At 35.2% G+C, this 25869-nt stretch overlaps 1 protein-coding gene across 1 annotated transcript; it reads right to left on the reverse strand.

Annotated features, from left to right (window-relative positions):
- Positions 1-495: 495 nt before the first annotated feature.
- HBT (CDC27 family protein) lies at positions 496-23503 on the reverse strand. Its single transcript, XM_028266337.2, has 16 exons — positions 23047-23503; positions 21883-21955; positions 21559-21668; positions 21376-21422; positions 16881-16978; positions 14272-14567; positions 8385-8540; positions 7202-7418; positions 5383-5600; positions 5221-5286; positions 4384-4503; positions 3661-3737; positions 1992-2111; positions 1673-1892; positions 1311-1592; positions 496-875 (listed from the first exon to the last, which is right to left on the reverse strand). Exons 1-16 carry the CDS (start codon positions 23149-23151, stop codon positions 825-827), a joined length of 2256 nt encoding a protein of 751 aa, XP_028122138.1. The 5' UTR covers positions 23152-23503; the 3' UTR covers positions 496-824.
- Positions 23504-25869: the final 2366 nt, after the last annotated feature.

Consider the following 25869-nt stretch of genomic DNA (forward strand, 5'->3'; position numbering starts at 1 on the left):
TTGGCCTGGGTTTATCTATCTACCCATGTTGAAATCAAAAGCCTAATATGAACAATCCTAGTTCAAGCAATCTGATCCCTAATCCACCCATTCCAACAATATATCACCCCACACACCCAACCTAAGAGAATAATCTACTGCATAGCAGTCTTTGTTTTTATACAAGAAGCCAACAGTACACACCCTGTATTTGAACAAACAAAACAGCACGCACAATGATACCCAAATATCAATGTGTCGCTAACAAAACCATGGAATAGCATGAACACAGGCACTCTACACCTACAAGTGGTCTATAATCAACTCTTACAGAACACATCTGATACACTGCTTCCCCTTTCAAAACCAGTTTCAAAAGTTCAGCCAACAACCCAAGATACGGAACCACAATTGAGTTTAGGTTCCCTTCAGAAGGAATAAGAAACACATACAAGAATTAAAATAAAAATTAAAATTACAAGACAGTATCAATCTACAGGCCCTCCAACACTGCAATTATTTTCAAAATTAAATGAATAATAATAATAAATCAAACTGCAGACCACTAGTACAAGTCATTTTTCAGAATCATTAGAAAGTGTTAATACATTTGTGCAGCTTTCAGTTACATTCATATTTTGAACCTTTGCTTGTATGTAAAATACCTACAAAACTTCAGTTACAATTCTGCTCACAGCACAGACAGGACGCTCATAGGAATGAATAAGCAAGCCTTGAGGATCATCAGGTCATTTCATTCCAATGGCACAAGCAGGACTCAGTGCTTGTAGCCGGATAATGTACAACATGCTCTCTCTGCTTCTGTACCCTAACCATAAACTGATTTACAAGGTATCTTCTAATTCATCTGGTACATGCAACTTCTCAATCGCAGCCTGTTTGAAAGATGCAAAGAGTTCACATAAAAAACAAAATTCATTGATCCTACACATTAGAACTGTTGAAAAAAGTACTTCATATGCCAATTTAAATAACTCAGAGAAGAAAAGCTGTTAGATCAGACTCAAATCATAGCCAGTGACCAAAAGTGAGATGGCACGGTGAAAAATGGCCAGCATCCAACGCAGAATTTATCAAGATAACAAAATAAAAAGAAAGAAAAAAACCACCACTGTGAAAAATGAATACAAAAATAAATAAATAAAAAGAGAGATAAAATGGGATTTAGGCAGTTTAATACAAAAAATACGGAGCTTCCAGCCCTTTTACTCAACAAAACAATATGCAAAACTCTGAAGAATGGAAGTCTATTTCATAACTAATCGTAATACCCAATTCCACAACAAAAGATGAATAGGACCGCAAATCACCTTAATGGTAGCAACATCTGTTGCAGGTGGTTTCAAATCCAGAGCTAATCCAAAGTGAAGCATCGCCTTGTCGTACATATTACTCCTTTTATAAATCTTACCCATCAAGGCATACACGCTGCTTTCATGAGGGGCATATTCTTTAAGCTCTTCTAGGACTTTTAAAGCTTCATCAAAATTTTCCATGTTCACAAGTATATTAGCCTTCTGATACATGGGTAGAGGATTCTTCTTATCTGCTAAAATGGCCTTCTCCATCATCTCCAAAGCTTCATCGCTTCTCTGTCAGATGATATAGACACAATTCAGAAAGCCGTAGAATATAATATTAATCACAATCAACAAGCAATGCCCCTCACTACCTTTAAGGCATGGAAAGCTGTTCCCAGATATGACATTATAACAGAAGAACGTGGATTAATTTCAAAAGCCATTCGGAAATGATGCTCTGAGAACTCAAACTTCTCTTGGCGCAGGTAAATCATTCCAAGACCATACCAAGCATTATAATGTCTTGCATCAATCCGAAGGGCACTCTGGTAGTTCTTAATTCCATTCTCAAAATCTTCTAATGCCACGTATCTGTAAACAATGATATATCCCGAAGACTGCAATCAAAATCACATCATCTCAAAGAAAACCTCAAATTCATGTTTTCTTTCTGAATATAATATGTCATACTCATGACCACAAAGGGTGTGCGCATATGCAAATCTTGAATTCAGTTGCACAGCTCGTTGGAAATTTTTAAGAGCAGTTTCATGGTCCTTCTGCAAACTATAGCAATTTCCCATAGCACACCTGCCATATCCATTCAACAGAGAGTGTAAGGACTACAACCAATGATAACAACTGGGACTGTAATGCACCTCCAACAAACACATATTGATAGGCTTTTGTGACCATGTAAAACCCCTAAATCTGCCCAGGACATGTTCCTAGAAAAAATAAGACTCACTAGGAACCCTGATTAGGTTCATAAGATCATGCCATTGCAAGTACAACCATTGTAGCCCTTCCACACATTACTCTCAACCAACCAGCCACGCATAAAAAAAGTATTCTATAACTAACAAAATCCCAAAATTTCAACATTCTAGAGCTCAATAAGAAAATTATGGAAGAAATTTTTGGCTATATGCATCACTACTACGAAGATTACAGGCTGGCAAGCCACAAGAGCAAATAAACAACCAAAAACCATACACCTTGTTTGGTTTAGTTTTCAAAAACTGTTTTTCAACTTATTTTTTGTGCTAATTTTTCTTTAGTGAGCCTTTTTCATATTTCAGTCATTTTTTTAAAACTTTTTAAATGTACCTCTAAGAAGTGAAGCATATGTGAAGAAATATGAAAAAAGTTTACTAAAGACAACAACAACAACAACAACAAAAAACCCTATGCACATTTCTGTCTTTTTTTTGTATTTATTAGTGAACTTCTTTCATATTTCTTCACATATATTTTACTTTTTTGGTACATATAAAAAGTTTTTAAAAAATGACCAAAATATTTAAAACAAAAATTTACTAAAGAAAAAAAAAACCACAAAAAACAAGAAATGAATAAATAGTATTTAATTAATTGATCAGTTGAATATTCAAGAGATAAAAACTCGTTAATTTGAAAACTGCAAGTACCTTCACTAATTGAATTGCTCATTTTATCCCCACCCCCACCCTCACCCCTACCCTACCCAAAAACAAAAGACCATCAAACACAAACACTCCACAATGGGTGTCGTGTCCAACACATATCAAACACAAATACGGGGACGGCAAACACAGACACTCCAAAATGGGTGTCATGTCCGACACATATCAAACACAAATACGGGGACGGACAGGCATGTCAACATGTCGGACACACCATGGGGCATGTCAATTTTTTAATTATTATTTTTTGGCAAGACACTTCATAGAATTTGTTTCCTGTGTCTAGACACCGCACGACATATTTATGCGGTTTTTTAAAATATAATTCTATAAAGCTAATTTGGTGTCAAAAGTAAAATATATAGAACAATGAATGGGGAAATAGGGAAAAAAAAATACATCCATATATATTAATGTCTCTCATATTTCTATGCACTAAATTTATATTCATATACATAGCAAATAAAAATATATAAAAAGTTTTTTTTTGGTATTCCTGCCGTGATTGTATCCTAATTTTGTTAAAATCATTGTCCCGTGTCTGTACCCCTGTCCATGTTCATGTATGTGTCCATGCTTCTTAGACAAAGAACTTGAAGGTAAGAACGCAAAAATAAGTGGAAAACACTTATACGGCTATAAAACTGAAACAAGAAACACACATTATTATATACAAAAAGTTTGATTGCAGTTACCAAGATTGAGGAGCTAAGCGGTCAGTTGATATCAGCTCCTGAGCCACATAACTTAACTTCATATCCTCCTTCAAATGCTGCAACAAAGGTCAAAAAGATTCAGAGAAAAAGCAAGTATATGGATAAGAAGGTTCCCATGGTTCATGAGACCAAATGAAGAATACTAGGTGATATGGTAAAAGCTCAGGCTATCAAGTTTGAGAACAAAATTCAAGTCTAAGGACAGCCACTTAGTGATTTGAGCAAAATGATGACATTCCCAGCACCTTGCATTGGGTAGACTTACAGTGTAATGGCTTTTTCTCAGGAATTATAGATAATAATTATGATTGACTATGCTTACAACTCCGAAGGAGACAAAAATAGACAAGAACACAGACTTCTGCCAGGAATGCAAAACACAATTTAACATATAGCTTTTCTCATGGTACTAGAATTCCCAATAGTCTCTCTTCAAAATAACAAATGAACAAAAGCATAGATGCTTCAATAGATAGTAACAACATAGAGGCAGTGTTTCAATGAACAAGGAACTACTACAAAACCACTCAAAAGAGTGAAAAGATAATGTATAGCAATAAAGAAAGAGAAGTACACTGTAAGAAAAATAAAATGTGGATGTTTGGAGAAAATGGACATATTATATTGTATAATTGTGCAAATAACACTGTATCTCATAAATAAGTGGTTTAAAAATTAATCCTCCAAAATAAAGGAACTCACATATAGAACAGTAGAATATATATCCATTCCTTCTAAACTATAAGGAGATGCCAGCCGGGCAAGACTAAAGGCACGATCGGCTTCTAGATAATCAACCAATTCAAAATACGCTTTCCCCACCTGCAGTTGCAGAAACACTTCATGAGAAATTAAATGGAAACATGACCAGTTGACGGCAATGCAAATAAGAAAACCAAGATCCCCAGTCATCAAGAAGTAAACAATCTTGTGCAAAAAATGATAAAGATTCAAATCATTAACTTCAAAGAATGCACAAAGTACAAGAGACATGATTTCTTGAATTATGAGAATGTAATAACTTCAAGCCAATCCTTATTCAGGAGGAATTTCACAACCAAATATAGAATAGAAATATGAAAAATTGAATGTTTGTTAATATATTGAGACTGGTATCTTAATGGTTAAAAAATGAAGTTCACTAGTAATTCTGGCCAATAGATGGCTGTGTCAAATTCATAACAGAGATGGCTTAGACACTATATTGAAACCAACCATTTTTTCAGCAACTTCCAATGTGAATGTGACCCTTAGTTCAAAGTATAACAGTATACCTTTTCCATGCAACCAACTCAAAATATATTGAAATTCAACTAATTTGAGGTGGACTGCATGAAACTCATGGAAAATCAGAACACTAAATTATTGTTTCTGTCCCAGTTTGTATATGTTATAATTTAAAGGAAAAGTCATGTCCTTCCATAGTTTCAATCATAGGAGTGCATTGGAATTTAACCAAGATCACATCACTACAGTACAGGCAAATATAAGTAGAAGATCCAAAAATAAAAGGTAAGATATTTGAACCTACTAAATTACCTGGGAAAGCACCCAACCCGTATTATAGTGTTTGTGCGGAAGTTTCAGATATGCATCCAGTGCATCCTGTTCCACAAAGAAGCATTTACTCAGAAAACTTAAAGCAGCACAACCAAATAAGAGAAGTAATTCTTTTGTTTCTTAAACAATCCCTATGTATACCTGGCACCTGTACAAGCAGGAAAGTCTATAGCCTTCCCCGAGAGTTCTTAAGAGAGCCAAAATTTCTGAAGCACCGGTTATGACTCTTGAGCTACTCATAACAACCCCACCCATAGGCATTGTTGCTCCTTCTTGTTCAAGAGATCTAATATCACCAGGAGAAGAGCTTGAGGTGGTTGTATTTGAACGAGGATCATCACGAACTTCATGGCGCGTCCCTATAAGCCATCAAAATCATATCTCTCCAACTTTAATTGAGCTAGTCAATGAGCTTAAACAAGCAAAAAAGCAATCCAACTATTACATCAACAGTTGAATTGGTGTTTTTATAAATACAGACCAAGCAGTATCTAGTTGGTTTCTCAACCATGAGGTCAGATGCAGAAGTCCAATTTGTTTTGCTGAACCAAAAAATATAGACATAAATAAGAGAAAAAAAAGCCCCACGGGTACAGGGGAAGGGAATGAATTAATGAATCTGTAAGGAATGAAATGAGTTGTTTCAACTCAAACCAATCAAATAGTAGATCATAATAGTTGCAATTGATCCAGAGGCATTGAAACAAATGCTGAGGTAGATTTTTATCATCACACCATAAAGAATGCTCACTGATGATTTCATTTCCCACATTTAAATTGAAACTTGGAGAAGAATAGCTTTTAACAGGGCAAATGATGATCAGTAACCATTTGAATCCTCATTCAACTCCAGTTTTGAACAACTGAAGTTAATTAATAAAATGGTATCAACAAAGCAAAATCCAAAGATATGCATAAGTTAAAGAGAAAATTAGACACCAAAAAGGGACTCGCTGCTACATTAATTGGTAGAGCTACCAATTAATTGCACGTATTAAACAATGGCATATATGAAGTTTTGATTTCTCAATAAATAGGAATGGACCATAGAAGATCAAAAGTTGTAACAAACATTCAGCACAGATAAAACACTGTTAGGGCCATAAGGATATAAAACAAAAAATGCATGTGCAACTCATGTATTATTTCAGTGTTACTCAAATATTGCCACATTAGAGCATCTCCAATGCTTACTATTTTTTTCATCAAATTTGAGTAAAAGCGTTCCAATGCTAAATTTTTAATTTTCATCAAACAACTGATCGACTAGGAGGATGACTAGGAGGACAACCAGGCGGTTGACCGGCTTGTGTAAATTTCTCTCCATTTTTGCAACGGACAACCAGTCAAACAACCGGCCAGTCGTCCAGTGTACTGTGACGCCTCAACAGCTACCTGCAACAATAACGGCTACCTTCTCAATTTGATGAAATGAGCAAGCCTCCCTCAATTTGATGAAACTTTTTGGTTTCCCGTCATTTGATATGGGTTTGAGTTCATAGTCGGAGCAGCAAAACTGTACTTGTTTCATCAAATTTAAATTTGATGAAAAAAAATAGCGTTGGAGACGGTCTTACCATAAACAAAGGCATTCACCCTCAATCTGATTGATGCAGTTTAATAGATCATAGTTACGAAAATTAATCACAGCTTGACGATTTTCATCGATTTAGGTACAGGACCATGTCTGAAAATCGTTGGTTGGATCCCCATTTTTTCTTTCGTACAGACATGGTCAAATGTAAGCGATTCCTGGAATCTACCCGTTAATGGCTCACTTTGAGAGTAAATTATGTTATACATGGCAAACTAAAAAAACTGTAATATGCTTTGATGAGCAATCAAATACTAATAATCAGATTTAGAGCATAGGAATAAAGCCAACTTCACCATGTTCTTGCTTTTATATGTAAGCAAAGATAACTTAATTAGAAAGACAAATTCTAAAAGGTTTCATCACCTTCATCAAAACTTTCATTGGCCCATGACTGTCCCTTGCGAACTGTCACCGAACGAAAAGTCACAGAACTCAACTTAGAACCACCAAGATATTTAGAAGAGTGGCTAGTTCCATTTCCAGCTACAGTCGTGGAACTTGAATTTGTGCTCGCTGCTGCTTCTCCAGCAAGTCTTGTACTTCGTCGAGGTCCAGAATCAGAAAATAACCTCCCTGATATCTGAAAGCAAGAGACTCAAAGAAATGAGAGACTTTATTGCTGACTCATATAAGGAAAGGAGAGAGAGAGAGAGAGAGAGAGAAGAAGATAAGACAGAAGGAAAGGAGAAGTCGACCGAGAGAGAAAAATACTCCAAAACTGTGTATTCAATAATATACCAATATTAAAATGTAATATTCCAATATACAATTGGGATATATAAATATAGACACTCTCCAATGAGGAAACAAAATCCTAAATAACTCCAGATACCAAATAAATTCAATTTCCAAAATAAACTAAAAATTCCCAAATAAATAGAACTCCTAGTATTCCATATTTTTCATCCAATACCTTTTATTCCCCATCACCAGAACACTAGAAGAAACAAAATGACAGGCATAGCTAGAGTGCACCAATGAAACATAATAATGACTGAGAAAGAAAATGCATATTGAAGTAATTGAAACAAGAATTAAAAAAAGCTGAAGAACTATTCCGAAGTTCAACCATGTTGAAAAAACAAAACACATTATAGTGAATAACAGATATATTGAACCAAATGCTAAATCAAAAAACACAAAGCTGGGTAACATAGGGGTGACGTGAATTCTGTACTTGTGGGGAGACTGAAAACTGCAAACTTGCCAAAATAAAACTGGAAAAAACAAAAAACATTACCTTATAACTAGTGAAAAATTGATAAAATAAAAGGGAAAATCATTGTGTATTATTCATAAATATGTCATAGTTAATGTTCTGCATTCCACTGATCAAGTGAGTAAAATCAGAGCAGCCAAGTTTGTTGCTTGGCTTTGAAATTTACAATTTTACTGAAATCTTGTGGTCAATAAAACTCTTTGAAATATGCCCATAGATAGAAGAACTGATTTCAGATTATGGCAAATCTCAACTGAAATCATGATATTAAATAATGGAATTGACATCTTATATGCAACAACAAATCCAGAAGATCAAGTTTATAACCTTCCTCAATTTTCCTTCATCCACAAATTTTCTTCGAGGGGCTTGAATTGTGGAGTTCACAGTTGACCTTGGTGAGCCATCCATACTAACTGAATTTGGGTTTGGGCCATTATGCTGCACATTTTTGCATAAAGGAGGTGGAGCAACACCTGACAGCTGCAAGATAAAAAAGAGCTAAGAGCAATGATCCATCCCCAGTGCCAAGTGAGAGAAAAATATAACCATTAAATGCAAGCACATTTATAAGTAGAGCTTATTTCAGAAGAACAAATAAAATACAGCAAGCATAATCCAAAGGCACATAATAGTAAGCTTTCAATTTGTGCAACTTTTCCAAACCAAATCAAACTTCGCAATCAAATGGAGTTGGCTATATGAATCCTTTTTCGCCATTCTGCTTTGTCAAGGATTACGTGCTCAATTAAATTAAATAAATTCATATCTTTTTTTTTTTTTTTTTAACTTTTGCATCCCATGTTAAAATGAAAAAAGAAATTGAAGAAATGGATGGGATAAGTCAAGTCACCATGCAGGAATGAGATAGAATTAGGGAATCAAAAATTAAGTGTCGTCCTATCCTACCAGTTACATATACCAGTGTACTTATACTTCACTAATATACCCAAAAAATGAGCATTCTCTGAGCGGGAATCGACGGTTAATTAATCTGGGAAGTTGGAATTATTTAAAAAATAATAATAATACTAATACACAAGAAAGAAAATCAGGAATTGTTCAACAACAGAATATCCTTTGGGTCAGCACAAGGGTAAAGAATTAACCCAGATTGCATACCAAGTTACATCTGCCACCAAAAGTTCCATATAAGGATTCATTTAGAAGACTATGCAGAAAAGTAGAAGCCAGTATCCACTAGGGAAAAGATAGAATTATAAAATGGGGCCATCAATAAAAAAGAGAGAAAATGCAGCAATTGTTAACCAAAATAATATGCTTCAAGGTCATGTAAGACAACAAGAAATGCAGTAAATTCGTACGACCAATACTTGGTGCAATTACAAAAGCTTGGGCTGCCAACATGAGAACATTTTGTGCAAATTATGCCAAAGGTTAGGTCCAAAGCTTGGTACAAGATCTAATCCAAAATTCGGTTTCCAATTACGAAAGCAGCCAGTTTGTACAAATAACGCCAAAGGTTAGGTCATCTCCAGCCTTACCCCTAGCAGTAGCAACCTTATTTAACAGGGACCTACACCGGGTATTCTATTTAATCCAGAATGCACAGGTGACCAAGTTACATTTGTCAAGTATAAATGAGTGAACCATTTTTAAGGCTTGGTTTGGTTTGTAAACGATTCAACCATTTCTCTTTTCTTTTTTTATAGCTAAGAAAAGAGGAAAAAATCCTAAATGTTCAATCTGGGATTTGAACCCAGAAATGAAGAGTAAGAGGAACAACGAATAACAGATCCATGTGCAAACGGATCTCTCTCCTTAGTTTCACACTCTAAGAGAGAGACATGAATGTGTAGGAAGGAATCATTATCTGCATATAACCAAACCGTGCTCAATCTAAACCAGCTCCATAAGAATCACATATGTAAAAATGTTGTATATTTCTCAAAAAATAGAGAGAAACAACAAAATTTTGTCAGTTACAAGGATATCAAACTTTTAGATCACAACTCAACCATTGGGGAGAATGATTGAGCAAGTACCAAAAACACTGCCACCAAATTACTTCTAGAAAACAAGAGAGAGAGAGAGAGAGAGAGAGAGAGAGAGAGAGAGAAGAAAAAGAAAGGAAAAAAAGAAAAGTAAAAGGAACCAGTTCAACTGCATGCCTCAGGACAAACTGCTGAGGCCATCTTTCAACTTGATGTGGGTAGCAGGGGACATTTGTTTGGCCGTCATTTCCTTCTTTCATTTTTTTTTTCCTTCTAATAGTACTTTCGTTGAAGTCTTCATTATGAATGAACGATACTTCCCTTCCTCAGGATGAAATCCTGAGGCCATCTTCCAAGTTGATGCGGGTAACAGGGGACATTTATTTGGTAGTTATTGCTTTCTTTTTTTTCTAGTAGTACTTTCATACAAGTCTTCCATATGAATAAACAATGCTTCCCTTCCTTTTACTTCTAACTCTAATAATGATTGTTTTCTATCACAAGAAATCAAGAGAGAAGAAAATGAGGCAGCTATTATATTTATAGGATATGCATAGAGAAAAGAGAAGAAAATAGTAAAATGATCTTTATTCAATAAATTACCTAGAGAGATACAGGGTGTTTTTACACTGATGAATTCCAAAACAGATATAGATATAATGTCAGAGATAAATTACCAACAAAGTTTATAAATTTAGCACAAAATATTTTAATAGATGTTCCACACACACACACACACTGTAAAAAAAAAAATAAACTGATGTTTTATTTATTGATGTATTGATTGTTACAAGATTGATATATTGTATTACAAATCAGAGTGGCATTATATAGGAGAGGGTTTGGGTAGTAGGTGAGGAGTAGTGGAGTGTAGTAGGTGAGTGTGAGTAGTGGAGTGTAGTAGGTGAGTGTGAATGGTAAATTCTAACAGCCCCCCGCAAACTCAAGGAGGATAGAAACTAACCAACTTGAGTTTGAAGAGAGGAACAAAACAAGAAAATACATAAAAATAAAAAAAAAAAAAAAAAAAAAAGGATAGGAGACACTGTATGGTCGTGTCAGACCATTGGTGAAGACACTGAATGGTGGTGTCATAACGTTGTAGAGGACACTGTATGGTGGTGTCAGACCGATGTAGAAGACAGTTTATGGGGTCATGTCGGACCGTTGTAGAAGACAGGTTATGGGGTCATGTCGGACCGTTGTAGAAGACAGTTTATGGGGTCATGTTGGACCGTTGTAGAAGACAGTTTATGGGGTCATGTCGGACCGTTGTAGCAGACAATGTTGTGACAGTTTATGGAGTCTTGCTGGACCCTTGTAGAAACTAACCGGAATCAATGTCGGGACAGTTTACAGAGTCTTGTCGGACCCATAAAGGAGCTAACCGGTATCAAATGTCGGGACAGTTTATAGAGTCTTGTCGGACCCTTGTAAAAGTGGCACCCTCAAAAGGTGTGCCCAATTTTGTCAAAAGGCGTGCCATCAAAAAGCGTGCCCAATTCATCAAAAGGTGTGCCGGACATGATGGCGAGGCACGTGGGCGCCTTGGCTTGCGTGCCCGTTTGTCGGCTGGTGGTAAGAGGCGCGCGATGCGCGTGGCTGCCTCGGCTATTTAACCATGACAGAGCCTGAGGCCGAGGCAGAAGCAAAAACAAAAACTGCGAAATCCTCTGTAAAACTCTTCGTTGTGCTGAGAGAGAGAGGCTGTAACACTGTTGTGCTGAGAGAGAAACTCTGTAATACGCTGTAACACTCTGTTGCCCAGAAAAATGGCCTCGTCCTCATCTTCCCGTGGACTGCTCACCCTCTTTCCCGACCTCAACGAGTCAACGAGAGAGAGAACTGGTGCGGTGGCACTGGAACCTCAACCAAACACCGCTGGGTATACTCCGTTGAACTTTCCGATGCGGTCTGTGGAGCAAAGAATGGCAGTCCTGTCGGATGTGGAGGCCAATCAGTATACTTTGAAGGTATGTGTGGAAAGCATGACGGCGGTCACAAACCTGTCGAACCGGCTGCAGAGTAGGACAAATGAGGTGCAGCAGTTAAACTCCCAACTGGCTCTGCTCCAACGCATGTATAAGGATGCGCGAGCAGAGATAAGTGTGCTGAAGGCGGAAAATAAGGAACTGAAACGGAAGGCCACCGTGATGTTCCGATTTGGAGGACCGCCAGATGCTGCAGTGGAGGAGCAGACTGGAGGCAAAAAGAAGAGGCCGACGGCAGAGTAGAGAAGAAAAAATCTCACCTGTGGAAGTGGTTGTGTGTTTGTAGTTTTTTTTTTTTTTTTTTTTTTTTTTTTTTTTTTTTTTTTTTTTTTTTTTTTTTTTTGTGTGTGTAAAATTGTGATCGGGGTTGATCCCTGAAATGAATAAAAGATGGTTTGGTGTGCAAAGCTATATGGTATGAATGGAATTTGAAAAAGATTAAAAATAATGTGAAAGAAAAATAAAGAAAGAAATAATAAGAATAAATTTGAAATCAAAATGAAAGATGGGGGAAATAAGGAAAGTGGTTCACGTGGTTTTTTTTTTTTTTTTTTTTTTTTTTTGTTTTTTTTTTTTTGTTTTTTTTTTTTTTTTTTTTTTTTTTTTTTTTTGGATTAATAATAATAATAATAATAATAATAATATATTAAGGAGGAAAGCATGTGCGTTGGTGCGAGAAAATAAAGAAAATAAAATTGAAGAGAAGTTTGTGAATAAAGTTGAAGTAAGAAAAATAAAAATAAAAAAGAAATGTGAGATTTAAATTTGTTTGGACGGATCCTACCACTAATGGAAAAGTAAGATGATGAATGTGCAAACCGTGTGTTTCGTTTTCTTTTTAAAAAGGTGAATTAAAATAAATATAAAAAAAAAAGAAAAAGAAAGTTGAGTGGGGAAGTGATGCAGACAACCCACGTGAGTGAAAGAAAAAGGATAGTGGGTGTGAAAGTTGAAAAGCCTCTTAAAGTAATCCTTGAATGCAAAGTTCAAGGCCTGAGTGGGAACAAAGAGAATAAAAAAAGAAGAGAGTGAGGAAAAAGTAAAGTGAGAGATAGCTCTAGTGCTTCTGGCAAAGCAGCATCTGGCAAAGGACCAAGGAGCAAGCTTCTAGTGCTTCTGGCAAAGCAGCATCTGGCATGTCCAGCGATGAAAGGAATCAGAGGCATATCTCTGCCCGAGCTTTAATGCCTCCTCCTCGGTCATCAACCAATTCGTTTTCAAATTCAGTTCATGTGAAATCAAGGTTTGGAGGTTCATCAAGCAAAAAGCAACCCTTGCGGAGGGCTGAAATGTCCACATCCAGCAACACATCAAATAGCATGAGTGAATCTTCCTACAGAAACAGGGGATCCTCAGATTCACGGACGGGTCAGAGTAGTAACCTGAGTTCCAACTCTGATGCTCACAAACCCCGAAGAAAAAAGGAGGCCTAAGAAAAAAAAAAGCAGGCAAACATGCTGTGTGCATGGAAGAAGAAGATGGCGCAAGTGGCGAAGCCGGACTTGGCGAAGAGGACGGAGGTGAGCTGAATGAGCCAGCTCGACTCGCCGGTGAAGCCGTGGACGACGGCGACTATTCCGATGATTCAGTTATGGGATTCGTGGCAGCGGATGGAAGGTATGTGTAGAGGACCGGCGGGCGGCCAAGGCGAGGCTGCCGCCCGCCGGTGAAGCAGAATGACTAGGTTGTTAACCTTGCTCTGATACCATGTAAAAAAAAAATAAACTGATGTTTTATTTATTGATGTATTGATTGTTACAAGATTGATATATTGTATTACAAATCAGAGTGGCATTATATAGGAGAGGGTTTGGGTAGTAGGTGAGGAGTAGTGGAGTGTAGTAGGTGAGTGTGAGTAGTGGAGTGTAGTAGGTGAGGGTGAATGGTAAATTCTAACACACACCAAAAAAATAAAAAAGGTATGCCCAATTTAGTCCCCATTGGTTAGGGGTCTGCAAGGGGTGGATCAGTTACAAACCTAACGTTTGGCAATATTTGCACAAAGTAGATACCCCAGGTCCAAACCCATAACCTCAAAGTTGATAGGCTAGGCCTAGTTTAACCATTGAATCAGTGGCATGAAAAATAAAATAAAGATAGAGACAAGTCACTTGTCCTTTCAAAATAAAGGAAGAAAGTTGGTTTTAACTGTTGGAATGTTTCCACCTGTGCAATAGTAAAGTCATGATGACAGCACAAAATTGTAATTGTAAGACTTCACATGCAACTCATATATAAGAAAATGCAGAGTAATTTATATAATCTTACCTGTGCAGCCATGGGTGAAGGGGTATTATAGAATGATGTACTAGCAGGACCACCGTTTAGAGGTTGACTAGCAGCTCCTCCAGTCATAACTGCTCCATGATAATTTCCAGGGACATCTCTTGTGTTATTGGCATTCATATGTCTCATACCCCTTGGACCGATATCTTCTGAGTCAAAGTTTCTATCATCACTCGATGCCTGCGAGTTTTGGTAAGCCAATCCATGATTTAGGTGCTGCTTCTGAATGCAAAGAGCAGCAACTTCACCAAAAACTGAAGTGGCTTCTTCGGCAGCACCTGGAAAATTCAAAAAAGTCTGTTTCACTAAAACATGAATCCATTGTATGAAAGCCGCACGAAATAACATTGATAAACGGAAATTATTCTCCAAAAATAAATAGTTATCTGAACAAAGCTGAAATATAATAATCAACAACTAATAGCAGATTAAAAAATCCCAAACATGTAGCATGAATGCATTATAAAAAATAAAAAAATAAAAAAAAGAAGCTGCAATAAATTATTGTGATACTCAATTTAATAGCGAGGCACTGCAAAATCACAGGCAAATTGAATGGTATACATGGTCTGAGTTTTTCTCATGGTGGGGAGTTCAGCGGGCAACTCCAGGAACTGCTAATGGGCTATTACTATGATGGATTGGTTACAGGTACAGCTTTATCTTTAAAAAGTTGGAAAGAAAAATGTAGCATGTTCTACCTTTTGCAGCAATGTGGTCTGTTTGGAAGATGAGGAATGATTGCAAGTTTAATGGATTATAGGCAAATTGAGACAAGAGAACTGAATAAAGAGTGGCTCTATGGTTTTAACCTCTGTTATCAGAATCTTACGATTCGCGATTCGATTCACGATTCGATTCACAATTTTTGTAAAATCGATACGAATCTATGGGTGAATCTATTTTGGAAGTGAATCTCTAGTGAATCGTACGATTCACAATCGATTCACGATTCAATTCACTTTTTCCGATTCATGCAATTTTTGAAATTATTTTGTCCGACATATTTCGTCTCTTTTTTTGTCCATCTTTTTGGTGAAATTACATAATACAACTTTTAGTAGTGTTTAATACCAAAATAACTAACGTATATACGTGATTTGTTGTTATTTTAATAATTATGGAGTTTTTAATAGGATCCAATCAGATTTAATCAGACCCAACATATTTTTAACCTTTCTTCTCATTTTTTTCCCTTTAAAAAATCATAATATATCTTCTAATGATGTTTAAAATTAAAGTTAAACTATGAATTATCTATTGCTGAGATCAGTTATATCTTTTAAAATGTTTTAGGTTTTAAAATAAAAGATTCTAAATAATTCTTTCTTATTATTTGCTCACTGTTACTTAGAAAAGTATGTATACTTATTGTCCAAATATCAATATCGTTAATTATTATTACTTTAGAAATTGATAGTTTGTCTATTTGGTTATTATTTTTTATTAAGAATGGTTGATAAGACATATCTAAAAAAGAAAAAAATGTAAGATGGTGATCTTACATAGGAACCTTTGTTACCTTCTTACCTATTAAACTACGTGATTATCATTCAAAATAATATTTTCATAAATTTAAGTCTAAATATTGTATATTTATAAGATATATTTAACATCTAAATGTGTAGATATATGTTTTAAGTAATTTAGAAAAAATGACCGAATCTTTACGATTCACGATTCGATTCGATTCGCGATTCGGTACGAGGTCATTTCGATTCACGATACGAATCCCGATTTAACAACTATGGTTTTAACATACAATTTCAAGGAGGAAAGCTATTCCGTTAATGATCTGGTGTATAAGCTTGATGCTATAAGGGGAAGAGGTCAATAGCAAGGCAGGTGCAGTTTGATCTGTAGTTATTTGGCTCCGCTGTTTCAACTGATGGATGTGAGCTTGTGTTATCCATGGATCAGTATGGATGCTGTTAGGTGGGGGATTGCTATGTTATCAGTATGGTTGCTGTTAGCATGTATTTGTGTTGTTCCTAGATTGATTACTGACCCCTGGTAGCATTGCTGCTACTGTATGGCTGTCTCCACCTCAACCATTGTGTATGGCTGGGGCTGCAAATGATTGGGCATGCCCCTTTGTGCCAACCTAGTTGGGATGATAGGTCTATATCTTGATGCTTATAGCAATGCTTTTTTGTTTTTTGTTTTTGCTTTATTGATGTATGATGTAAGGATGGTCCTTGATTATTATCAATAAAGTATTTATTTTGCTGATTGAAAAAAAAGGGCACTATACACCAATAATAACATGCAAGAAACTACAAATTTTACAGACAAAGCAATATAAAGTGAGAAGATTTTTCCCTTTTTTCTGTCCATAGATTCAGCAAAATTACATAAGCAAACATTAGTCACTCTACTTGAATTCATAAAAGACAAAAATAAAGAGAAGAAATATAGTTTTCTGAGTAATGTTTCAGTTATTTCAGAATTGAATTCAAAAACTGAACTCAAGTTTTCATCATACTGGATTGTGAAAAATGAAGTTAGCAGAATGAAATACAAAATCATATCAACCAAAGTAGAGCTGCTCAAAAAGAGTCTGGAAAATTATTAATAATCTTTGTACAAACCTAATACACACAGCTCCTCATATGCAGCCCACAATAACGGATCTATTGACAATGCCTGCTTAAAATGATGAATAGCACTTTTCCTTCTATCAGTGTACCTGAAACCAAATTAATACCAACAAATGACACAAAACTTGTTGAATGTATTAAAACATAATTTAGAATCAAAGACACAGCATGTCAAAAAAAAAGAAGCATTTCTTTCAGAAGCATGCCGGTTTTGAATTCAATGTTACTATCCATTCAATAAGCAGCAGTTATTTCAGAAATTCATATCTAATATCCATTCATAAAGCATAAGAAAAAGAAAAAGCCAGAAGAAAATTTTTCTTATTGGATTTTATTGTTCATAAAATTAAGACCCATTTGACATTGTCCAATAAACTGTTAATAATCTAGATATGCACAAAATAATGGGAATAGAAATCAAGACCAAGTAACAAGCCTCACTTCCCTAAAAATCCAGCCAGCTAAGAAACATAGAAGAGAGTAAAATGTTGTTTGATATTTTGGTTTCTACACTAAACCAAACATGATCATTTCATTTTCCAAACGTTTAAGTTTTACTCAATATTTAACAATCAATTTATGTTTTTTCTGGACAATGAGGGCATCTTCAATGCATGAATGGACCACACCACCTGTTTTTCCCCTTTTGGTCATAATTAATCACTAGCACGATCAAAAACAGTTTTAATTATCCATACCTAACTCAACACAGTAATATTGCGATATTATCTCAAAAACAAAGCCTTTGCAAGTATACTATATCATTGAAAGGCAGCGGAAGGGCAGAGCGCTACCCATGTACACGCAACCTAGACAAAGCTTATTATAGGGCTTGTTTGGTGCAGCTTCTAGCAACCCGAAAGTTGATAATCAAAAAACAAAAACTAAAAGCACCTCACCCGTGCTTCCCATCTGCTTTTTTTTAACTTACTTAAGTTATTTCTAGCTCATAAATTGTAAGCAGAAGTTGCACCAAACAAAACATAAATTTTTAAAAAAACAAAATAAAAAATCAGCCCCATAAGCTACACCAAACAGCTAGATAAACTAAGCCCCAATGTAACTGATATAAGAAACTAATTCCTCTACACCATATACAAGAGAAAAGACTCGAGAGATGGATTCACCCCTCCATCACCCCAACTATGAAACAAACTCAAAAAATAACTTTCCAGCTTATGAATCACATCAAATGAGTTTCAGTATATTTCCCCAACTACACCACTTCAAACAATCAAAAGCAACCCCAAATGTTGCAAGTGTGTGCTCTACACAAACAATGACTTCAAAACTCTCCTCAAGGTTCATCCCAACAAGAAGTTTTCTTCGGCTTTTGGACTACGGGAATGACAAAAATCACTACTAAAGCCACAGCTAAAAGCAGAACCGCCACTAGTGCAGCCAGCATAATGGTCTAGTTGTCTTAAAGCTAGTACAATTGACTTGAGAAAGTACCTCGCCATACATGGGCATCTCTTCGAACCTTTTAGAAGCCTGATTCTTTTGCCTCCAAACCAACTTTTCTAGCCAAAGGGACACACATAGGGTCCTTTCCTTAAACAACTTTAGAACTCTCAGCAATGTAGTGGTTGTTAGAATCATACAATTCATGATTCAATACGAGTTTCAACAAAAACAATTTGAATCGTGCCGTTGAATCGGAAATTGAGTGAATCGAGCGATTCAATTTACAATCCACTACAATTCATTGCGATTCACTATAATTTATTATGATTCACTACAATTCATTATGATTCACTACAATTCAATTCTTTTTTTCTTTTTCCTCTTTTTTTTTTTTTTTGGTTACCTAATGCATGAAATGACTACATTTTTGCCAAACTATCAAGATATATAGAAGAGATCAATTAGTTATATAGATATATGTGATTTAATATGAATATACATATATATAATTTAATTAATATTGATATTTACTTTATTTTAAACATCATGTGTATATTTTTGTATGTACATACATATATGAAGTTATATATATTAAATAAATTGAATCTTATAATTCACGATTTGATACGATTCACGATTCATTATTTTAACAAAATGATTAACGATTCAATTTGTGATTTGACAACAATGCATGTAGTTACATGCATGTGCTTACCTTCTATAAAGAGAAGGTTTTACTTCTCCCCATCATACTTCGAACATTCCTTCACTTCTAGAGACTTGTACTTTCTCAAAGACTTTAAACTCTCTAGTCTCCATTGCCTCTCGCTCTCTCTGACAGGTTTGTCTCTCACCTGGACACCCCATTATCTCTAGTGCCTTTGACATGTAACATGTTTTGCAACCTATTCATTGAACCTCCATCATCACTCTTATGATGATCAATGATGTTTGGTTTACTTCCTAAGCCTTCTAATCACTAACCCCTCATGTATTAGGAGCAACCAATATCCCAGTAAATAAGATGTTATGTGAATCCTACTCCAATCTTCCTCAAAGAAATTCTCTTCGCAATGTTTCCAAACAATTTCTCAAAAATTTAGAAAACAATTATAAAGCATCAATATTTTGATTCACATCTGGATGGAAGTTTCATAATATGTTGCACATACATTATTCTGTCTTGTAGAAATCACTATTATTTACATTGATAAGTCCAGTAGAAATCACTATTCTTTACATTGATAAATTTTTAAAACTAAATAAACACACAATATCTAAAAAATTTACGACACAAAATCTTGCTAAGACATCCTTATGAACCATTGCTTGTGGAGTCTAACAAATTACTTCTATTGTTGTCTAGTGTTTTACACGAGGTTCTGAAAAACGGTTGCGGTCGCCGTAACGGTGGCGGTGGCACGGTTGCAGTTGCAGGGTGTAAAGGCCGTAGCGTAATGGTTGCGGTAACCGAAACCGTGAATTTTTTTATTTTTCGTACAATTTGAAAAAAACTTACCGATACGCATTTTTTTTTTTCCATAATCATATTTATTGGGTTTTAAAATAAACATTGATCAATTTTTATAAATTTTTAAGTATGATCCAATATATTTCATATTTTTAAATCACTAAGTTTTTACGTTTTATTGTAATAATTAATGACTTTATGTTATAAATCCATATTACACTTATGTCAAAAAAAAAAAAAAATTATTGGACTTAGATATATAAAATTATTTTTTTAATTATTATACTTGTGGAAGCATTCTCTTTTTGGATAACCTGTAAATAAAAATAAAATAAACTAATCAAAAAAATTTGACATGTATAAAATATGTATTAATATATAATTACAGGTATTATGTTTTCTAGATATTTTACAAAAAAATCAATCACTAACTATTATATATAAGATAAACGATGACAAAAATAAGAGAATAAACAAGAACCTAAATATATACACATTTTTTAATCAAGCTAAATAGATAATGACCACACAGACATACAGAAACAAAATAGTTGAGTGATAGCAGCCGAATAAAATAGCATAGGTCTTACGACTTCAATAAATCAATAACATGTTCATCATCTTCCCTCTTCTCTCTCTCTGTCTCTTACTCCTCCATCTTTCCTCTTCTCTCTCTATCCCTCCTCCTCCATTTTCAACTTTTTTTTTTTTAAAGAAGCAGTTCGGAACCGTTACATAACGGTGCGTAACAGGCCGTCATGGTCGTTACGGCATTGTTTTGATCGCTACAACAACCGCTAAAGCTAACACACCTGTGAATCTTAATCACACCAGTGGGGGGTAATGCATGGTGCCTACCGCTGCAACCGTTACATAATGCCGCATTATGAAACCTTGGGTATAACGGTGTCTAACGAACCGTTACGGCTGTTACGGTACCGTTACGGCCGTTATGTAATACTGAAACGGCTGTTACACATGTAAATTTCCGTCACACCGCTATAGCAGCCGTAACAGGTGGCGGTAACCGCCACAACCATTACGTAACGGCGTTACATAACGATTGCGGCTGCTTTTTAAAATCTTGGTTTTACAAGTGCAACTGAAAGACTTCTTACACACAAATCACCCCTGATCCTATAAAAACTTCCAAATAGCTTCACACCATCAGTAGTTTAGTAACACTAATAACCATGTGCCATACATAGGACAACAAGAACAATTGTGCCAAAATAAATACATGTCAATATATACACATGCTTTTTCACCTAAAAGAAGTGGAGTCATTAGAAAGTATATAGCTCGTGGGAAGTTGAGAGAAAGGAGTTGGGAAAGTGAGACTAGGGTGCTGCTGGAGATGATGTAATCTGAAGCGTTATTTTCCTGTAGGCTCTTAACAGTTAATATATTATTGACTTTAACATTTATCATACGGGAGTCCTTTGCTGAAAAAACTTCAAGTCGAATATTAGTGTCTTGCCCTTGTATTGCATAGAACATAACCAAAGGATGACGATTTGTTGTGGAATTGATAAATTCAGATTTCAGAAATATGCCAGTACGTGTAAAAAATAAAAAATAAAAAATCATATGGAAATATGCCAGTACCTGTAAATAAGACCAAGAAGGTAATGACCAGCTGCACCATTTGGAACCTGTGTTCAAAAGACATTCAAAAGTCAACTTATAGTGACCATTTCAACAACGATCCATAAGAAGTCAACTCTTCGAAAGCAACCACATGAAATATATTTTAAAATAAATGCCTTGGTACCAAGTGTCACTTAATACCTCTGCAACAGGCTCATTAGCAGGACACAATGCTGCTTCAGCTTCATTAAGAAGATCCATCTCAAAGCATGATATTGCAAACAAGTAACGGGATTGAGCCATTTGTGTTCCTTCATAGAAACAGGTGCAAAAAAAAGAAAAGAGATAATGGATAAGCAGCACAGCACTTCAATGGACAGATTCGAGTAAAGGAGAAACAAATATTAACAAAAAAAATTAAAATAAAAGAAACATATCACAAAAAAAATTCAAGACACTATGATCATACAGTCAGGACCAAGCTGAATCATGAAAAGAAAAGACAAGAAAAAAATTTGTACATACCCTTTAAAATATGGTACGCAGAGTAAGCTTGATCATTGTGCAAGTAACAGCCAGCTAATAATTGCAAATTTGTCTGCATTTGATAAAGAAAACCAGAGGCATCAATCATGTATATGATAAAGATGAATAACAAAAGAAATTTCACTCCCAAAAGAAGAGAAAAAAATCTGTCCTACACTTCACCAAAATAATGTTAGCAAAATAGAAAAGAGTTTAACTGAAAGAGAAATGCCAACGTGATATTTATTTAATGATGATAGAGAAAGGAAAACAGAAGAAAATCAGAACACAATGTGGGTGTTTGGGTAGTAGGTTTTTTTAGTTGTAAGATTTTATTGGAGAAAAAAAAAATTATGATTGGGAAGATAGTTGGGTTTTTTTGTGATTGGATGCGATGTTTGCAAGAAAAAAATTGAAATGATTATGGGGTTTGATGTAATATTTTGTTTGGATTAGTTTTTTTTGATTTTGTAACCAACTTGTCTTTTAGTGAAAAAAAACAAAAAACTTCCTTCCCAACAAGCATACACAAAACATTTAATCAAAATCCCAAATCCAAATGGCCTCTTAGATTTAACAACTACAAAATAGATTAAAGATTCAGCAGGAAAATAAAAAATAAAAAATTATTAAGCAATAGATATAAATTCCAACATCAATCTCTAGTGTCTGAAATTTTTATTTCCTTAAATTTTCTCAATGTTACTCTTGCCCAATAAGTTCGTATGTATACTGTGCACAACTAGAATAAAGAAACTGGACCAGAAGTAACAATATTTGGCAATTGGATCTAATGCATTGTTCTCCAAGTGGAACAAGAGCTATTGTCATTCATACTCTTTTACTATCTGCTATACTATTTTCTGAATTGTACAGATATATATATATATATATATATATATATACCCAAAAGATTAAAATGAAAAAAGAAAAGAAATTAGCATTCTTTCTCATCTCAGCCCCTGCTATGCATAATTATATATCCTTGTAAATTACATACACTACCTAACATTGCAATTTAGGTCTTTTTCCATTGATTCTATACACAAAACTACAAAATGTATCTACAAACAACACGACCCAGTATTCATTCATTCATTCAATCACCCCATAAAATGTGTAGAGAGAGAGAGAGAGAGATTGCAAGTCATGGAAAGATTATACCTCGGAGGGGAACTCAGCGCAGAGGCGCTCGCACATGAAAATGGCGTTTCGATACATCAAGTGACGCAGACTGTTCTGTACACAGTCCATGAGTATCGCCTCCATGGCCTTCGATTCAGATCACACTATATAAATCTCTCTCTAGAAAGAGAGACAATGGAGGGGACTGTTTTTTGAAGAAACCAAGCAACGGTTCAAGTAAAACCCTAAATGAGGAAAAACCACAGAGAGAGAGAGAGAGTTGCAAACGAGTGGGGATTCGACGGAGCAACTGTAACCTGGGTAGTTAGGAAGATGCTTTAGAGGGTTATGGTGTGGATGGGGTTGGGGTTGCAGTTGCAGAGAGAGAGAGAGGAGTGAAAATGGGGGAGTGACTAGTGACGATAACGAGCCCTCAATTCAAATTTTGTTTCCAGATGCGTTCCTTTCTCATTTTTTTATTTAATTCATAAAAAAAATGATAAATTACACCTACGCTCCCTCAGGTTTCAAGCTAATACAATATAACAATGTTAGGTATTATGAAAAGTTTTTCATGAAAATAATCATGAAAAATTTGTAATCTTTAAATTACACTTAGAATAAAACACCACACACTAATCAAGATAATCTAAGGGTCACAAATCTTTCATAATCATTTTTATGAAAAAAATTTCATGATCCCTAATATTTCTCAATACAATAATACCCTTATAGTTCTAAGAATTACATCCTTCCTTGAGATTTATGATCACATTACAAAAATCCCCCTTCAGTGCCCCTTGAGATTTAGCTTATGTCAGTATTTAATTTTTTGAAAATCCCACATTTACCCTTGTCAAATTATTTTCCTATAGTCTACTATTTGCCTTTGCAACTCATTCAACCACTAATACACTTGGTCTTATAATCATTTTTTCAAACAATTAGCCTTCAACACTTGGTCTTACATAGAAATCTTCCTCGCAACACCTCATGCATATGCAAACAACCATCACGTCATTAACCAAACCATCATAATTATGTTCTCCATAAGAGTCTTTCCATAAAGCATCTCACACCCAATAGCAAACAACCTCTTCTATAATGCATTTTTCACTCTGATAGCCTTCATCACTCACACGCACGCCATCACTTCTTACACTTTCCATCAACATTAACTACCACAACAAAACAATCAAATACATCTCTCAAACCTTTCAAAAAACACTTTGAAGCCCGAACCATACACCACAGATTGAAGGCAACTAGACCACCATGGCAGCATATGACTACATCAAAACATACTACTATATCTTATGCACACGACCATACGTAAACACAAAATCACACTGTAGATTTGTTTCAACCGACTAAACCCATCAATCTTCCTTTACTGCCAATTATTGTCGAAGATCTTGTGCCAACTCAACTTACTTGGTACTTTTGTTGAACATGTTGTCTATATATCTCTACCTCTACACCTAACACTTGCACATCCATTTCAACCTCCACATCTATCACCCACTTTAGCCATAAAACCAAATCAACAGTTGACGTCACTCCTTTCATTCCTAACCTGTCGTACCTTGTCCCCATACATTCCCTACTTATTCCTCTCAACCATGCCTATTACCACATTGTCACTGTTATTACTATAAACTATTATCATTGAAATTTGAAATTAAATTGATAAAGAATAAGGGAGAGAGAGAGAGAGAAAGAGTTTGTACAATTCAAATAATGGTGGTTGTCCCCTGTCTTTGTTACCTTTTATTTGTGTCCTCTTTGTCGCTTGCGTTAGCATTGTGATCTTCTTAATCCCCATTATGGCCACCACATTTTGGTGTTCGGAAGATTTTAAGATTAAGTTCGACAACCAGTAATGAGTTTGGAACTCTGATGGTCCAGAGGCATGAAAGGTAATATGGTGGTCTCGTGAAGGTGAAAGTTGAGGTGCTGTGTGGTCATTATTGCGAGCGATTGAGGATGAGAGGAGAAAATAAGCTGGAGTTACTTTTAATGGTTTGGTGTGTGAAAGTAGAAGGGAGTTAGAAAGATTGGTCTATGTTTAGAGTTTGGTTAAGAAGAATGATTTAGGGTAGCAAGGTAATTTGGTATCAATAAGTGAGGATAATTTAGTACTTTTACATTTTCTATTGACCATGTTAAAATATAAATTCTGACATGGGGGGTCAGTGTAATTTTCAAAATGTAAATGGGGAATACGTATTAGTCAAAAACCATAGGGGGTGTAAGTGTAATTTACCAAAAAAAATTGTGGTGGATTTTCAATATGAAGAAGGCTTCTCTCTAGGACAGTGTTGTTGGGCCCATGGGGTCCACCAAGGTTTCCATTTCAATAATCCGAATCATTCAATGTGTAAAATTCGTCGAGTACTTTATCGTTATAAAAAATCATATTGATCGGATATCGATAACCCCTTGATCGAATCATATTTTTTAATAGTAAATATGATTTAAAAAATAAATTATTGACAAAAATGTCTTCTGATCAATGGGCTATTAATATCTGATCAACGTGATTTTTGTAAGAATGAAATACACAACAAGCTCTACACATTAAACAGTTTGGATCATCGAAATAGAACCCGTGGTGAGCCCCATGAGCCCAACAATACTGTCAAGTCCACACTGTGGACTAGAAAGAAGCAGCATCCTTAATCGCCTCTACTTCTACACATCATTTATTTTGTGTACGCACAAACTTAATAAATATAAATTTTATATTACAATTTTATCACTAAATAAATTTACTAATATAGACATAAATATACACATACTACCTCAAATTTAAATTTTCTTAGTACATATCTTTGGAATTAAAAAACTCTTAGTACACAT

Source organism: Camellia sinensis, chromosome 2, assembly GCF_055761805.1.
Source record: "Camellia sinensis isolate YWXY chromosome 2, ASM5576180v1, whole genome shotgun sequence".
NCBI classification, from domain to species: Eukaryota; Viridiplantae; Streptophyta; class Magnoliopsida; order Ericales; family Theaceae; genus Camellia; species Camellia sinensis.

Bases quoted from the DNA above. Each gene is read 5' to 3' on its own strand.
- HBT (XM_028266337.2), bottom strand. From the start codon at position 23,151: ATGGAGGCGATACTCATGGACTGTGTACAGAACAGTCTGCGTCACTTG. The intron at 5,601-7,201 runs GTGATGAAACCT...GATGGCTTATAG, and splicing joins CAATGAAAGTTTTGATGAAG to GGACGCGCCATGAAGTTCGT. The intron at 3,738-4,383 runs GTGAGTTCCTTT...CCTTTGTTGCAG, and splicing joins TATATTCTACTGTTCTATAT to CATTTGAAGGAGGATATGAA.